This window comes from Salvelinus fontinalis, chromosome 38 (genome assembly GCF_029448725.1).
Source record: "Salvelinus fontinalis isolate EN_2023a chromosome 38, ASM2944872v1, whole genome shotgun sequence".
Taxonomy (NCBI): domain Eukaryota; kingdom Metazoa; phylum Chordata; class Actinopteri; order Salmoniformes; family Salmonidae; genus Salvelinus; species Salvelinus fontinalis.
Genome location: NC_074702.1, coordinates 13,250,081 through 13,267,574, shown reverse-complemented (window position 1 = coordinate 13,267,574; position 17,494 = coordinate 13,250,081). Strand labels below are relative to the sequence as shown.

At 45.2% G+C, this 17,494-nt stretch overlaps 1 protein-coding gene across 4 annotated transcripts in view; it reads right to left on the bottom strand.

Annotated features, from left to right (window-relative positions):
• LOC129837955 (FXYD domain-containing ion transport regulator 6-like) overlaps window positions 1–17,262 on the bottom strand; it is a 28,414-nt gene extending 11,152 nt beyond the window's left edge. Inside the window, exons 1-7 of one of the 4 annotated variants that reach the window (XM_055904549.1) lie at window positions 16,741–17,262; window positions 4,298–4,354; window positions 4,094–4,120; window positions 3,243–3,269; window positions 1,230–1,250; window positions 726–749; window positions 86–160 (exon numbers count right to left, since the gene is read on the bottom strand). In XM_055904549.1, coding sequence (XP_055760524.1) covers window positions 86–160; window positions 726–749; window positions 1,230–1,250; window positions 3,243–3,269; window positions 4,094–4,120; window positions 4,298–4,349 — 226 coding nt within the window. In that variant the 5' untranslated portion in view covers window positions 4,350–4,354; window positions 16,741–17,262. The remainder of the gene's footprint in view (window positions 1–85; window positions 161–725; window positions 750–1,229; window positions 1,251–3,242; window positions 3,270–4,093; window positions 4,121–4,297; window positions 4,355–16,740) is intronic. The other 3 variants (XM_055904551.1, XM_055904550.1, XM_055904552.1) reach the window with 3 other exon arrangements.
• Between the last annotated feature and the right edge of the window lie 232 nt (window positions 17,263–17,494).

Sequence of the window (17,494 nt, the reverse complement as noted above, 5' to 3'; positions counted from 1 at the left end):
GGGACTAATCACATTTTATTTCAATATAAGTGTAATACTTCAAATGGTATTTTAAGTATAACCATAGTTGGGCCGACAGACTTACTGACGATGAGGACAATGCCCATGACAAACAGTACCACAGCGAAGATCAGTCCACCGATCCTCAGAGATTCATAGTCTGAAACAGAAATACGTTTTTATCCCTGCACAGTTAGGACCACTTCTACAGAACATGTGCAAGGCACAGTGTAACTTAAAACATATTATTCAGTACATACGTATGCACTGTACCCTCTTTGGGTGTATACAGCATAGCAAAGCTATGTAATTATGACACCATCAATCACATTCCTATGAGATAATTCAAACATACGCTCCTACTGTATATGCCACGATTGATAAATCCATCAGGTTCACATCTATAGGTATCTATATTTTGATTGATATTACTGCCTCAAACATGGAAGGATATTCACTGTAAGAGCTGAATATATCCTATAATGTGTCTGAATGCATAGACCTACTGAAGACAGGATAGAGCAATGTGTTAAGAAATGAGACTACTACAGCAGAGTGGGAGGGACTGTTTGCCAGTTGAACTCCGGAAGCGTGGCCCGAAGGGTCAATGTTTTCTGACGCTCCTGGAAAAATGGAGGGAAAACGCGAGCCCGTCTTGACCTCCCAGATATGTGTCACGTTTACCCCCAGTGGAGTTAGTCCATGTTGATCCATCCCCCACTCACCGTAGTGAAATGCAGAGTCATAGTCTGGAGGGGAGAAGGAGAGGGAATACATGAAAACCAGATACATTTAGTGTGTGACTGCATGTTGTAGAATGTTATTATATCTACATTGAAATTGCAGCTATGGTGTTAAAAAGGGCACATTAGACCACTGTCCCCTCGGCCACTTGTACCCTCGCCAGCCAAAGCAAATAGAAGACAGAGCTGCGCATGACGCCAGATGGAATGCATTGTAAAGGAACCGCTGGGAGACTTATCAAAATGTTGTGGCCCTGCTGGGAATTAAATCTCCTTTAAATCACACACATTCATAGTGGTCCCTTTCAATAGAAACTTAAACACCATGTTTGGAGCTAAACTAATTCAAACATCAACTGAGTTTTGAGTGCAACTGGTGTGAAAAGATGGTAAGTGACTAAAAAGTATGTGATTTGCCAACATGCTCTTTAAAGTTAAATACAATCAGTACAGTAATGTTCATTTGAAACAACAAGAAACCTTTACCCTTTTCATCCATCGTCGATGCTGGAAAACAAAAGACAGAAAGCATTAATGATTGACAGAGAATAGCTCTGACTGTGTGCTTGGTGTGAACTACGAAGCTTTCATAACTGGTTTTAGGCTCTGTTTACTTTCATAACTGTAGTCAAGTGTTCCAGAGGTGTACATTGAATGTAAATAGTGACTACTGTACACATGATAGGAAGACTGGTTGTAGTGTTCTGTGCTTTTTAAAAATATGGTCCACTTGGACTGACAGTTTAGGAATGGTGCATGCACTTACACAGATTACACCACTGGGTGATGCGATACACAGTGCATGCTTTTAAATACAATCTGGCAACAATCAGGTGGCTCTCTCCTCAGAAGAGTAAAGGGGAAGTTGCAAAATGCAGTTGAAATGTAGTGGAAATGCTAAAGCTACAATGATGCAAGACACCACACAGAGTTGCAAGTCCTGACGCATTTATAACCATACCCACTCTGCAGTCATTTCCCAAGGCCAGTGACCCATGTCAGCTCAGGTATGTGCTGTAATAAAGCAGACTTCACTGTGTGTGTGTGTGTGTGTGTGTGTGTGTGTGTGTGTGTGTGTGTGTGTGTGTGTGTGTGTGTGTGTGTGCACGCATGTTGGCTTGTGCAGTGCGAGTAACCATTTGAGAATCAATCAAATGTCACATCTTCCCTCACAATACCATTTAGATTAAGAATCTAAATCACATGGATGTCACGTTATCTGGATCACCAAACAGCAAATAAATGACTCCTGCTTCGTTGAGTACAGAGGTAATAGAACCACTTCTTGAAGATTCCAATGTGTAGTACAATAATCACTGCTCAGCTCTCTAACAATGAAATGCTCCTCTGATTGGCTCATCTCGTATCTGCTGACATTTTCATTTTGTTTTCTTCTAAAGGATGTCAGAGAACGACAACACGAGGCAGCAGGGCTTGGTGCAGTAGATAAGCCTAATGTCCAACAAACACTTTCGTTTGGTGTCGTTCCTCTCCATTACCAGGGGAACTCATATCCTGCCCAAATCACCCTGTTGACTGAGGAGAAAAACTACTAATGTAGGGCAATCTGCTCAGGAACAAGTCAGCACAACACAACCCAAAGTGCAGTGTAGGACTGCCTAGCGCCACATACTACTACAATATGGGAGGCTTAGCTGCACTTCAAATGACCGATTACTAAAATCCCTCACATGAGAAAAAGGCTAATCCTGGCCAGGAAAGCAAAGGCTATTTCTTACACCAGTCTAGATGAGCCCATTTCAAATGAACTGGATTTAATCATAACTTGAAATCCTTACACAATAGTACTTAATCAATATAGTTGCGCACTATGTAAGTACAGACAAAGCAAAGCTAGTTACTCTACAGCACAGATGTCAAACTCATTCCACGGGGGGCCGAGTGTCTGCGGGTTTTCGCTCCTCCCTTATACTTGATTGATGAATTAACATCACTAATTAGTTAGGAACTCCCCACACCTGGTTGTCTAGGGCTTTATTGAAAGGAAAAACCAAAAACCTGCAGACACTAGGCCCTCCGTGGAATGAGTTTGACACCCCTGCTCTACAGAGAGCCATACTCTAGGGCAGGGGTATCAAACTAATTCTATGGAGGACCTAGTGTCTGCTGGTCTTTGCTTTTTCCTTTCAATTAAGACCTAGACAACCAGGTGAGGGGAGTTCTTTACTAATTAGGGCGGAGCGAAAACCCACAGACACTCATTTCACGGAGGGCCGAGTTCAACACATGTGCTCTATGGCAGAGTTTCCCAAACTCGGTCCTGCCACCCCGACGAGGAGTTATTTCAATCAGCTGTGTAGTGCTAGGCCAAAAACCAAAATGGGGACCCCAGGACTGAGTTTGATGAAACCTTGCTCTAGGGCAACTGACCAGCCAATAACAAATATGGCTGTGCATTCTCAGTGCCCATTCCAAAACAGACACCGTGTTTCTCATTCCTTTATGACAACACTGAGGCATCCAATAAAACAAACTTACCTGGCATGTCCCTGCCTATAGATGACCCTGTTAGTATAGACAGACCAGAGACCCGCTCATTCTTTAATCACTGGCACTCCTAAGACACTACACAGTTCGCTAAAATATGACACTATACACTTTCCTCTATCACATTGCAGTGTCTCCCCTACATGCATTGGCCGACACTGAAAAAAAAAATATATATTTATTTATTTATTATGTTGATGTCTGCCCCAGGAATAATCCAGGTTGACCCCATCCGCCACAACCTCCCCCCACTAACTCTGCCACCACTGCTGAAAAACATCCTAGTGGGAACCACTGCACTGTGAATTACATTTTCAGTTTCTCTACAGACAGCCATACTCTAGGACAGAGTTTCCCAACCCTCTCCTCTGCCCCCATCCCTCAGACATTTCACACTTCTGTTTTAACCCTAAATGGGCACACCTGGTTCAATTAGTCAACTAATGATCAAGCCTTTGACTAATTGAATCAGGTGTGCCAGTTTAAGGTTAAAACAAAAATGTGAAAAATCTGGGAGGACCGGGCAGTGTTTCCCAACTCCAGTCCCCCCCCTCACCAGCACACATTTTTGTTGTAGCCCCGGACAAAAACACCAAATTCAACTCATGAGGATTCGCCGATTAGTTGACAAGTTGAATCAGGTTTGTTTGTCCAGGGCTACCATACAAATGTGTACTGTAAAAAAAGGGGGGTATTCGAGGACTGGAGTTGGGAAACACTGCTCTAGGGCAACTGATAAGCCAACAAAGATGGCCATGCATTCTGTGTCCATTCCAAGGCAGACAGACTGCATTTCTCATTCCTTTGACACAACTGAGACATCCAATGCACTGCAAACTTACCTGGCATCTCCCTGCCAAATCCTGACCCTGTTAGTACAGACAGACCAGAGACCAGCTCATTCTTTAAATCACTGGCACTCTGAATAAAACATTACAGTTCCCTCAACCACACTGTGAATGCTCCTCAGTCACCATTCATGTGCTGGAGTCAAGTATTTTGAAAGAGAAGCTCAAACAAAAAAAGAGTGAAAGGAAAAAGCTCACCCAAAGCAGGAGGAACACAGGAGCAGAATGCCACCAACAGAGAGAGATCCATGTCACCTGGAGACAAAGGGAAACAACCACCAGAAACATGAAGGACCTCCCAAAGACAACGACTGAAAGTGAAGGAGAAACATGGCAAAACAGAAAGCAAATACTTTATTGGAGAACCAAGTTCAAATCCCCTAGGGGGACTCAATTGTCATGATACATGACAATTACATATTTCAAGCATAACGTAATGGAAAGACTGCTATGCTCATAATGAGGAAACATAACAGGCTTACAGTTGTCCTGACCAGAGGAGTGTTGAAGAGCTCCCACCACCAGTGTCTGACAGGTCTGGTTGTGAGGGGAGTCACAACACCCTGCAACTTTAACACTTCACTATCAAAGAAAGGACTGTTCTTGAAATCACACCAATCTCTCTCAAGAAATGAAACTACAGGGAATAGGTACATCTACAGAATTAGCACTTATTCTTGACTTCACATTCCTTTTTGTGCCCCTGACCAGCGGGGAGGAATTAAACATTGAGGTGATGCATTCGAATAACCCTAACATCTTGTGATCTTATAGCTGACCCGTTATGGAGGCCAGATTCTGTTGCTGCTAGACTCAAACAGTTCCCCCATGATCTCTTTATGCTATTAGCTCCTGACTCGGGGTAAGGGTAGAGGGGGCTATTTCAGTGTCTGCACCATAGAACACAGGTATCCTGTCCTGGCAGTATCGAGATGCAGGGAGGAGAGACCCAGGTTGAGTTGCACTTGATATTTGGTCAGGGGGTTAAAGAGATACATTGCCTTCAGAAAATATTCACGCCCCTTTACTTTTTCTACATTTTGTTGAGTTACAAAGTGGGGTTAAAATTGATTTAATTGTAATTTGTTGTCAACGATCTACACAAAACACCATGTAATGTCAAAGTGGAAGAAAAATTCTAACATTCGTAAAAAATATATATATTATATATAGTGAAATAAATTACTAATACATCTTGATTAGGTCAGTATTCAATCCCCTAAGTCAATAAATGTTAGAATCACCTTCGAAGCAATTACGGCTGAGTGTCTTTCTGGGTAAGTTTCTAAGAGCTTTCCAAACCTGGATTGTACAACAATTGCCCATTATTCTTTTCCAAATTCTTCAAGCTCTGTCCAATTGGTTGTTGATCATGGCTAGACAACCATTTTCAGGTCTTGCCATAGATTTTCAAGTAGATTTAAGTCAACACTGTAACTTGGCCACTCAGGAACATTCACTTTCTTCTTGGTAAGCAACTCCAGTGTAGATGTGGCTTGTGTTTTAGGTTACTCTCTTGCTGAATTCATCTCCCAGTGTCTGGTGTAAAGCAGACAACCAGGTTTTCATCTAGAATTTCACCGGTGCTTAGCTCCATTCCATTTATTTTTTATCCTGAAAAGCTCCCTAGTCCTAAACGATTACAAGCATACTCATAACATGATGCAGCCACCACTATGCTTGAAAATATGGAGAGCGGTACTCAGTAATGTGCTGTATTGGATTTGCCCCAAACAAAACACATTGTATTCAGCACAAAAAGCTAATTGCTTCGAAACATTTTTTGCAGTATTACTTTAGTGCCTTGTTGCAAACAGGGTTATATTTTGGAATATGTTTATTCCGTACAGGCTTCCTTCTTTTCACTGTTAATTAGGTTAATATTGTGAAATAACTACAATGTTGCTGATCCATCCCCAGTTCCCTCCTATCACAGCCATTAAGCTCAGTAACTGTTAAAATCACCACTGGCCTCATGGTGAAATCTCTGAGCGGTTTCCTTCCTTTCCGGCAACTGAGTTAGGAACGACGCCTATATCTTTGTAGTGACTGGGTGTATTGATACATCATCCAAAGTGTAATAAATAACTTCACCATGCTCAAAGGGATATTCAATGTGTTCTTTAAAAAAAATATATACATTTTTTGACCCATCTACCAGTAGGTGCCCTTCTTTGCGAGGCATTGGAAACTTCCCTGGTCTTTGTGTTTGAATCCGTGTTTGAAATTCACTCTTCTACTGAGGAACCTTACAGATAATTGTATGTGTGGGGTACAGATAAGGTTGTCATTCAAAAAAATAATGTTAAACACTTGTATTGCTCACAGAGTGAGTCCATGCAACTTGTTAAGGGACTTGTTAAGCACATTTTTTCCTCCAGAACTTATTTAGGCTTGCCATAACAAAGGAGTTGAATAATTATTGATTCAAGAAATTTCCACTTTTCATTTTTAATTCATTTGTAAAAAAAATATTAAAAAAACATAATTCCACTTTGACATTATGGGGTATTGTGTGTAAGCCAGTGACAAACAAATCTAAGTTTCATCCATTTGAAATTCAGTATGTAACAAAAGAAATTGGAAAATGTCAAGGGTTGTGAATACTTTTTGAAGGCACTGTAACTCATCTTTGTTTCTCAGCTGGAATGTGCAGTCCACTGCTCACGACGGCATGCCGCACACCGCTACCGTCTGTTTTTCACACATAGACCATTCTTTCTACAGATGTTTGTCCAAGCCCTTCTAGATTTTCCCCATCATGTGTTTACCGGTTGTTGCTCTTAAACCAAAATTCCCACACTGGAGTGTTGTTTGTGGAGGCATTGGCACCCTAGGCAGAAAGTGTCCTGAGTTTTGTTACAGACAGCAGATACAGTTGAAGTCGGAAGTGTACATTCACTTTAGCCAAATACATTTAAACTCAGTTTCTCACAATTCCTGACATTTAATCCTAGTAAAATGTCCCTGTTTTAGGTCAGCTAGGATCACAACTTTATTTTACGAATGTGAAATGTCAGAATAACAGTAGAAATAATGATTTATGTCAGCTTTTATTTCTTTCATCACATTCCCAGTGGGTCAGAAGTTTACATACACTCAATTAGTATTCGGTGGCATTGCCTTTAAATTGTTTAACTTGGGTCAAACGTTTTGGGTAGCCTTCCACAAGCTTCCCACAATAAGTTGGGGGAATTTTGGCCCATTCTTCCTGACAGAGCTGGTGTAACTGAGTCAGGTTTGTAGGCCTCCTTGCTCGCACACGCTTTTTCAGTTCTGCCCACAGATTTTCTATAGGATTTAGGTCAGGGCTTTGTGACGGCCACTCCAATACCTTGACCTTGTTGTGCTAAAGACGTTTTTCCACAACTTTGGAAGTATGGTCATTGTCCATTTGGAAGACCCATTTGTGACCAAGCTTTAACTTCCTGACTGATGTCTTGAGATGTTGCTTCAATATATCCACATACTTTTCCTACCTCATGATGCCATCTATTTTGTGGAGTGCACCAGTCCCTCCTGCAGCAAAGCACCCCCACAACATGATGCTGCCACCCCCATGCTTCACAGCTGGGATGGTGTTCTTCGGCTTGTAAGCCTCCCCCTTTTTATCCAAACATAACGATGGTCATTATGGCCAAACACTTCTATTTTTGTTTCATCAGACCAACGGACTGTAACGGTCCTGACCTGTTTTCTGTTGTTTTTGTATGTGTTTATGGTCAGGGCGTGTGTTTTGGGTGGGCAGTCTATGTTTTCTGTTTCTATGTTGGTTTTGGGTTGCCTGGTATGGCTCTTAATTAGAGGCAGGTGGTTTGCGTTTTCCTCTAATTAAGAGTCATATTTAGGTAGGGTGTTCTCACTGTTTGTTTGTGGGTGATTGTCTTCCGTATCTGTGTTATGTTTTGCACCATACGGGACTGTTTGGTTGTTCGTTCGTTTTGATGTAGTCTGTTCCTGTCCGTGAGTTTTACGTTTAGTTAGTTAAGTTCATGTTCAGGTTTCGTCTACGTCGTTTTCTTGTTTTGTAATTTTGTAAAAGTGTTTGTTTTCGTGTGCTGTCGTTACGAATAAAGAAATGGCTTATTTCCCTAATGCTGCATTTTGGTCCACTGATCCTTCTCTCCTCTCCTCATCCTCGGATGAGGAGAACGACAGCCCTTACAGAATCACCCACCAAACTAGGACCAAGCGGCAAGGGAGTGCTCAACAGAGCAACAAGGACTCCTGGACTTGGGAGGAGATCCTGGACGGTAGAGGACCTTGGGCTCAGCCAGGGGAATATCGCCGTCCCAAGGAGGAGTTGGAAGCAGCGAAGGCTAAGAGGCGCTGGTATGAGGAGGCAGCGCGGCGACGCGGTTGGGAGCCCGTGAGTCAGACCCAAAAATTTCTTGGGTGGGGGCACACGAGGAGTGTGGCAAAGCCGGGTAGGATACCCGAGCCAACTCCCCGTGCTTACCGTGGAGGTAGAAGGCGTCGTACTGGTAAGACACCGTGTTATGCGGTAAAGCGCACGGTGTCCCCAGTACGCGTGCTTAGCCCAGTGCGGGCTATTCCACCTTGCCGCACTGGGAGGGCTAAGTTGGGCATCGAGCTGGATGTCATGAAGCCGGCCCAACGCATCTGGCCACCAGTGCGTCTCCTCGGGCCGGCATACATGGCACCAGCCTTACGAGTGGTGTCCCCGGTTTGCCAGTATAGCCCAGTGCGGGCTATTCCACCTCGCCGCACTGGCAGGGCTACGGGCACCATTCAACCTGGTAAGGTTGGGCAGGCTCGGTGCTCAAGAGCACGTGTCCTCCTTCACGGTCCGGTAGACCCGGTGCCACCTCCATGTACCAGTCCTCCGGTGGCAGCCCCCCGTACCAGGCTGTCTCTCCGGGTTCTCTCTCCAGCTGTTTCCTCCTCTCCAGCGCAGCCAGTGCCTATACCACGCACCAGGCTGTCTCTCCTTCTCCTTCCTACAGAGCCGTCCTGCCATGACCAGCCAGAGCCGTCCTGCCATGACCAGCCAGAGCCGTCCAGCCGGGGCCTGCCAGAGCCGTCCAGCCGGGGCCTGCCAGAGCCGTCCAGCCGGGGCCTGCCAGAGCCGTCCAGCCGGGGCCTGCCAGAGCCGTCCAGCCGGGGCCTGCCAGAGCCGTCCAGCCGGGGCCTGCCAGAGCCGTCCAGCCGGGGCCTGCCAGAGCCGTCCAGCCGGGGCCTGCCAGAGCCGTCCAGCCGGGGCCTGCCAGAGCCGTCCAGCCGGGGCCTGCCAGAGTCCCTCAGCCGGGACCTGCCAGAGTCCCTCAGCCGGGACCTGCCAGAGTCCCTCAGCCGGGACCTGCCAGAGTCCCTCAGCCGGGACCTGCCAGAGTCCCTCAGCCGGGACCTGCCAGAGTCCCTCAGCCGGGACCTGCCAGAGTCCCTCAGCCGGGACCTGCCAGAGTCCCTCAGCCGGGACCTGCCAGAGTCCCTCAGCCGGGACCTGCCAGAGTATCTCAGCCGGGACCTGCCCCTTGTCCCGGTGCTGCCCCTTGTCCCGGTGCTGCCCCTTGTCCCGGTGCTGCCCCTTGTCCCGGTGCTGCCCCTTGTCCCGGTGCTGGTCCTTGTCCCGGTGCTGGTCCTTATCCTGGTGCTGCCCCTTGTCCGGTGCTGCCCCTTGTCCCGGTGCTGCCCCTTGTCCCGGTGCTGCCCCTTGTCCCGGTGCTGCCCCTTGTCCCGGTGCTGCCCCTTGTCCCGGTGCTGCCCCTTGTCCCGGTGCTGCCCCTTGTCCCGGTGCTGCCCCTTGTCCCGGTGCTGCCCCTTGTCCCGGTGCTGCCCCTTGTCCCGGTGCTGCCCCTTGTCCCGGTGCTGCCCCTTCTCCCGGTGCTGGCCGTTCATTTAGGGGATGTTAGTTTTAGGGTGGTCATTGGGAGGGGAAGACAGAAGCGGGGAGTGACAATGGTGGTGTGGGGACAGCGTCCAGAGCCTGAGCCACCACCGTGGTCAACTGCCCACCCAGACCCTCCCCTGGACTTTGTGCTGGTGCGCCCGGCGTTCGCACCTTGAGGGGGGGGTTCTGTAACGGTCCTGACCTGTTTTCTGTTGTTTTTGTATGTGTTTATGGTCAGGGCGTGTGTTTTGGGTGGGCAGTCTATGTTTTCTGTTTCTATGTTGGTTTTGGGTTGCCTGGTATGGCTCTTAATTAGAGGCAGGTGGTTTGCGTTTTCCTCTAATTAAGAGTCATATTTAGGTAGGGTGTTCTCACTGTTTGTTTGTGGGTGATTGTCTTCCGTATCTGTGTTATGTTTTGCACCATACGGGACTGTTTGGTTGTTCGTTCGTTTTGATGTAGTCTGTTCCTGTCCGTGAGTTTTACGTTTAGTTAGTTAAGTTCATGTTCAGGTTTCGTCTACGTCGTTTTCTTGTTTTGTAATTTTGTAAAAGTGTTTGTTTTCGTGTGCCGTCGTTACGAATAAAGAGATGGCTTATTTCCCTAATGCTGCATTTTGGTCCACTGATCCTTCTCTCCTCTCCTCATCCGAGGATGAGGAGAACGACAGCCCTTACAGAATCACCCACCAAACTAGGACCAAGCGGCAAGGGAGTGCTCAACAGAGCAACAAGGACTCCTGGACTTGGGAGGAGATCCTGGACGGTAGAGGACCTTGGGCTCAGCCAGGGGAATATCGCCGTCCCAAGGAGGAGTTGGAAGCAGCGAAGGCTAAGAGGCGCTGGTATGAGGAGGCAGCGCGGCGACGCGGTTGGGAGCCCGTGAGTCAGACCCAAAAATTTCTTGGGTGGGGGCACACGAGGAGTGTGGCAAAGCCGGGTAGGATACCCGAGCCAACTCCCCGTGCTTACCGTGGAGGTAGAAGGCGTCGTACTGGTAAGACACCGTGTTATGCGGTAAAGCGCACGGTGTCCCCAGTACGCGTGCTTAGCCCAGTGCGGGCTATTCCACCTTGCCGCACTGGGAGGGCTAAGTTGGGCATCGAGCTGGATGTCATGAAGCCGGCCCAACGCATCTGGCCACCAGTGCGTCTAAAAAGGCTTTTATTGTTGGACATAAAATACTGTAAAAACTAAAGCAAGTGATTTTCATTTTGTAAATCTGTTCCAAAGTATTCCCACGCATAATAGAGAGATATGTGACCATATACAAGTTTAAGCAAGGTTTGAACAGATTATGTTTTGCTCAAATATTATACACTACATGACCAAAGGTATGTGCACACCTGCTCGTTGAACATCTCGTCAAAAATGATGGGCATTAATATAGAGTTGGTCCCCCCTTCGCTGCTACAACAGCCTACACTCTTCTGGGAAGGCTTTCCACTACATGTTGGAACATTGCTGCAGGGACTTGCTTCCATTCAGCCACAAAAGCATTAGTGAAGTCGGGCACTGATGTTGGGCAATTAGGCCTGGCTCGCAGTCTGCGTTTCAATTCATTCCAAAGGTGTTTGATGGGGTTGAGGTCAGGGCTCTGTGCAGGCCAGTTAAGTTCTTCCACACCGATCTCGACAGACAATTTCTGTATGGACTTCGCTTTGTGCATTGGGATTGTCATGCTGAAACAGGAAAGGGCCTTCCCCAAACTGCTGCCACAAAGGAAGCACAGAATCGTCTAGAATGTCAGTGTTAAGATCCCCCTTCACTGGAACTACGGGGCCTAGCCCAATTAATGAAAAACAGCCCCAGACCGTTATTCCTCCTCCACCAAATTTTACAGTTGGCACTATGCATTCGGGCAGGTGGCGTTCTCCTGGCATCTCCCAAACCCAAGTTTGTCCGTCGGACTACCAGATGGTGATGTGTGAGTCATCACTCCAGAGAACTGCCAACTAGCAAGTGTATTCACTGACATTGTCAAGCTCTCACTGACAAAATCTGTAATACCTACATGTTTGCTCTTTATTTAACCCTCTTACATATAAAACCTTATTTGTTCATCGAAAATTGTGAATAACTCACCACAGGTTGGGTTTGCTTGAAAGGATGCACATAATTCTGCAATGTTGGGTTGTATTGGAGAGAGTCTGTCTTAAATCATTTTTCACACAGTCTGTGCCTGTATTTAGTGTTCATGCTAGTGAGGGTCGAGAATCCACTCTCACATAGGTATGTGTTTGCAAAGGGCATCAGTGTGCAAAAATCCCAAAATTTGGCAGTGGCTTCTGATTAAATTCAATTTTCACAGAACCGCTTGTTGCAACTTCGATGAGGCTCTCTTGTTCAGATATCGGTAAGTGGACTGAAGCATGGGCATGAAAGAGATAACGAATCCAGTTGTTTGTGTCATCCGTTTCGGGAAAGTACCTGCGTAATTGCGCACCCAACTCACTCAGGTGCTTCGCAATATCACATTTGACATTATCCGTAAGCCTGAGTTAATTTGCACACAAAATATCATACAATGATGGAAAGACCCGTGTGTTGTTCTTGTTAATGCAGACAGAGAAGAGCTCCAACTTCTTAATCATAGCCTCAATTTTGTCCCGTACATTGAATATAGTTGTGGAGAGTCCCTGTAATCCTAGATTCAGATCATTCAGGAGAGAAAAACAACACCCAGATAGGCCAGTCGTGTGAGAAACCCGTCATCATGCAAACGGTCAGACAAGAGAAAAAGACGGTCAGTAAAGAAAACATTAAGCTTGTGTCAATATATTGCCCCTTGATAACCAGCACACTTCTGTATGTTGTAAAAGCATTACATGGTCACTGCCCATATCATTGCATATTGCAGAAAAAACACGAGAGTTCAGGGGCTTTGCCCAAACTACATTTTCACTGTAGTGCGCAAAACGTCTTTCAAGCTGTCAGGCATTCCCTTGGCAGCAAGTGCCTCTCAGTGGATGCTGCAGTGTAGCCAAGTGGCGTTGGGAGAAACTGCTTGCACTCCACTACGTCTCCCTGTCATGGCTTTTGCGCCATCAGTACAGATACCAACACATCTTGACCACCAAAGTCCATTTGATGTCACAATGCTGTCCAGTACTTAAAAAATATCCTCTCCTGTTGTCCTTGTTTGCAGAAGAGGATGTCCTCCTTAATTGACCCCCCATATACATAACGGACATATACCAGGAGCTGTGCCAGGCCCGCCACGTCTGTTGACTCATCCAGCTGTAACGCTTAGAATTCACTGGCTTGTATGCGAAGCAGTAATTGTTTCAAAACATGTCCTGCCATGTCACTGATGCGTCGTGAAACAGTGTTGTTTGATGAAGGCATTGTCTGTATAGTTTTTTGGGCCTTTTCACCCAGCAGCTGGAAGAATTAAGTCCTCCAAAATAGTATGGGGCTTGCCTGTTCTAGCCACTCGGTAGCTCACCATATAAGACGCTTTTAGCCCCTTCTTATTAATGGTATCTGTTGCTTTTATATGTCTTACTAATCTAAAGTCGTCTTAATTCTCGCATAAAAAAACATTTTTCAGGCATGTTTTGGCATGTTTTGCTTCTAAATGTCTGCACCAGAGTGAAGGTTTCATTGAGTTGTGAGATAGTACTTTTGCACATATAACACACTGTGGCTGATGAAAGGCACTACTCCTAATATAAGTGAACCCCAAATCAATGTAGTTCTCATCATATTTGCGCCTCTTCGATGGTCCAATGTCCCCATCTGCTGTTCGGTGCTTTCCCGGGTAAGGGGGCAGTAGCTCTTCGGCTGCATCAGATTCACAACTGTCAGTGTCCATGCTAGCTGGGCTAACAGCAAATGTAGAAATACTTGTGCTAGCTTTGGATGGGCTCGTGGAAGCAGAACAGCTTGTGTCGTCGACAGGCGCAGGTGTAGTACTGCTGGTAGTAGCAGTACTACCGTAGAGCTGGTATGTGTCTCTATGGACGCAGACATTACTTTTTTTAAACCATTCACCAATTTTCGAGCAAACGGAATGAGCAGCAGCTACGTTTGGCCACATATGGACCATTTCTGGAATTCCCGCGAGAGAGTAACGGTTAATGTGATTGGATGTTAATTATTTGACTAGGCTAGCTGTATTTGACATTGCGTTGTTATTTCGCTGAACACTAGATGGTTTCATTTTATTTTTGGCAGTGAAATGAGGCTACTCAGGCGAAAATAAAACCTCACCGAAATGTACAAACACGTTGGAAAATATAAAACGGACTGCTTGAAAATGTGAAGAATTATATATATATATATATATATATATTTTTTTTTATTCACATACCAGCCCAACAAATCCACAGATGACACAATCTCAATCCACACTGCCCTTTCCCACCTGGGCAAAAGGAACACCTATGTGAGAATGCTGTTCATTAACTACAGCTCAGCATTCAACACCATAGTGCCCACAAAGCTCATCACTAATCTAAGGACCCTGGGACTAAACACCTCCCTGCCACTGGATCCTGGACTTCCCCTTCTGTACTCCCTGTTCAAACACGACTCCAACACCGTCATTAAGTTTGCTAACGACACAACAGTGGTAGGCCTGATCACCGACAACGATGACACAGCCTATAGGGAGGTCAGAGACCAGGCAGTGTGGTGCCAAGACAAGAACTTCTCCCTCAGTGTGAGCAAGACAAAGGAGCTGATTGTGGACTACAGGAAAGGGCTGGCCCGAACAGGCCGCCATTAAAATCGACGGGGTTGTAGTGGAGCGGGTGGAGAGTTAAGTTCCTTGTTGTTCCTTGTAGGCCCCGTGTGGCTCAGTTGGTAGAGCATGGCGCTTGCAACGCCAGGGTTGTGGGTTCGATTCTCACGGGGGGCCAGTACAAAAAAATAAAAAGTATGAATGTATGTAATTGTAAGTCGCTCTGGATAAGAGCGTCTGCTAAATGACTTAAATGTAAATGTTGTCCACAAACACACCAACACAGTCGTGAAGAGGGCACGACAACACCTTCCCCCCCCCCCAGGAGACGGAAAAGACTTGGCATGGGTTCCGAGATCCTCAAAAAGTTCTACAGCTGCACCAGAGAGAGCACCCTAACCAGGTAGTGTGTACGGCACTGGGGCAAATCTTCCTGCCATCCAGGACCTATATACCAGGCGGTGTCAGAGGAAAGCCCAGAGACCAAAGTCATAGACGGTTCTCTCTGCTACTGCATGGCAAGCGGTACCGGAGCGCCAAGTCTAGGACCAAAAGCCTCCTGTGCTCGATTTTATACACCTGTCAGCAACGGGTGTGGCTGAAATAGCCAAATCCACTAATTTGAAGGGATGTCCACATACACTATATATACAAAAGTATCAGTTTGGGCTTCTTGCGGTCTACAAATTATTTATAATTACTTATCCGGCCCACTGACCATACGCTCAAGTAAAAATTGGCCCGCAGCTGAATCTAGTTGATGATCGCTGCCATACAGTCATTGGCTTATGTCATGTATGCTATTTCTAAACGGTCTTGCCTAGCTAAAATATTTGAACCCTTGATTAATTCTCAGCTAATTTCTTTCTTACCTTTTTAAATGTACATCAATCGTGTTTTAGACCATGTCATAGCATTACCTCTGCTGCATCCCTAGTTATGTGGTTTACTGTATGGATAAAAGGCAACATGGTGCTGCCCTCTTCATTGACCTGTCAAAGGCTTTTGATATTGTTGATCACTCACTGCTAATTAAGTCTTTCTTCAATTGGCCCGAGACCAGGCTGCATGTAACCCCTTTAATAATCACTTGACCGATATAACTCAATGTGTATCTACTGATGGTGTTAAATCAGGTTACCTGTATATTACGAGAGGTGTCCCGCATGGGTCGATTCTGGGCCCTGTACTTTTTACAATAACAATATTGTCTGTAAAACATGTTATCCTGCACTTGTATGCTGATGATACTGTTGTGTATTCCATTGCCCCCACGGTTGACCAGGCTCTATCTGAACTACAGTCTACCTTCATTGTCTTACAGAAAAACCTTATTGACATGAAATTAGTATTGAATGCAGGTAAAACTAAGCATATGTTGTTCTCTAGTGCGCATAAATATAACTGATGATATGTACTTTGGATGGTGTCCAAATTGAACCATGTCCCTGTTAACAAATATCTGGGCTTCTGGATGGATGAAAAGCTGTCTTTTAAAAAGCATTTTGATGAGTTAACTAAAAGTTGATTTACTTTTCTTGCACCTTATTTGTGGAACAAGCTTAAATGTTCTTAAACTAGATGTTCTTAAACTAAACTCTTGGGCAATCCTGAAAGAAGATTGATGACCTTTTTGCTGATGAATGTGTTTGTTTTTATGACCATATTTTTCTTTCTATGTGCATTTTGCATTTTTATGCGTGTATTTTCTGTAATTCAGGACTCATCTGTAAAATATACCTTGGTTTCAGTAGGACTCCCTGATAAAATAAAGGTGAAATAAATAAATTACAAAATGGTCAAGTGCTCTCAAAGATATTTACAAATCGTTGTAAATGTAATGATATGGGGAACATTCTGTAGTCTAAATCTTCTTAAAACCAACGAAAAAAATTGGCTTACTCGCAAGGCTATTTAAATAAGTTTAGCAATTTATACATAAACTTTAAAGCTGCGCGCACAGGTCAATAACAGCTTTCTTCCCCAAAGCACATGTATAACAGCCTGTCAGAGCAGTCACGTTGTTGTAGCCTAGTTGTAATTTTCCCCTTCAAAACATGTGAACCTTTTGGTAAAAGAAGTATGGCAAATGAAAACAAATTACCTGTCACAAGTCCAATTAATGGAAAAGAGGTGCCTGTGGAGATTAGATGAATAACAAAAAGGCTTGGAGTCGCTGCCTTGCCTCTGCCCAGTGCGCTCCTTCCCGAAACAATGTTTCTAGTGTTCTAATTCACCGACACAAAAAGTCCCCTTTGTAAAACACGATTTAATGAGCGTACTTAGTGTACATACATTTATTAAAAATATTTAAAATCTGGTCCTGAAATGTTTCTCCTGAAAAATCCGTCTGGCGTCTGGCGAGGGAAAGAGGGGGGAGGGGTTTAGGGGTTGGTCTGAGAAGAAACGCAATCGGCCCTCCAAAATTACCCAGCTACTGAGAGGTAAACAACCTAACCACCAACTCCATTTTTAGTTTGTTTTCCCCAAACAAACGCAGATTCAGTCACCGAATTGCTATAGTGTTGGAAAACGTGTGTAACATTTTAAATGCATGAACTGTGCTGCAGACTGAGGGAGCACACCCCTGAATCTATCCTAGGCAGCCGATAGTGGCGCTAGATATGTACTATCGTCGAGGTTTAATGTGCATTGCCGGTAATACACTCGTGTCCCCTGTGGACCGGCTCGTAAATAGAGCATCCTCCATTCCTACTGCAAAGGCATAATCAACATCATTAACCATCTTTAATGTCGAGCTGCTTAAAAACGGGGTAAATGTGTACTAATTAAACACAATTTTCCACCACCATTTTCATATTTTCGGACAATTTGTTGTACACCGTGTTCAGTCAAGG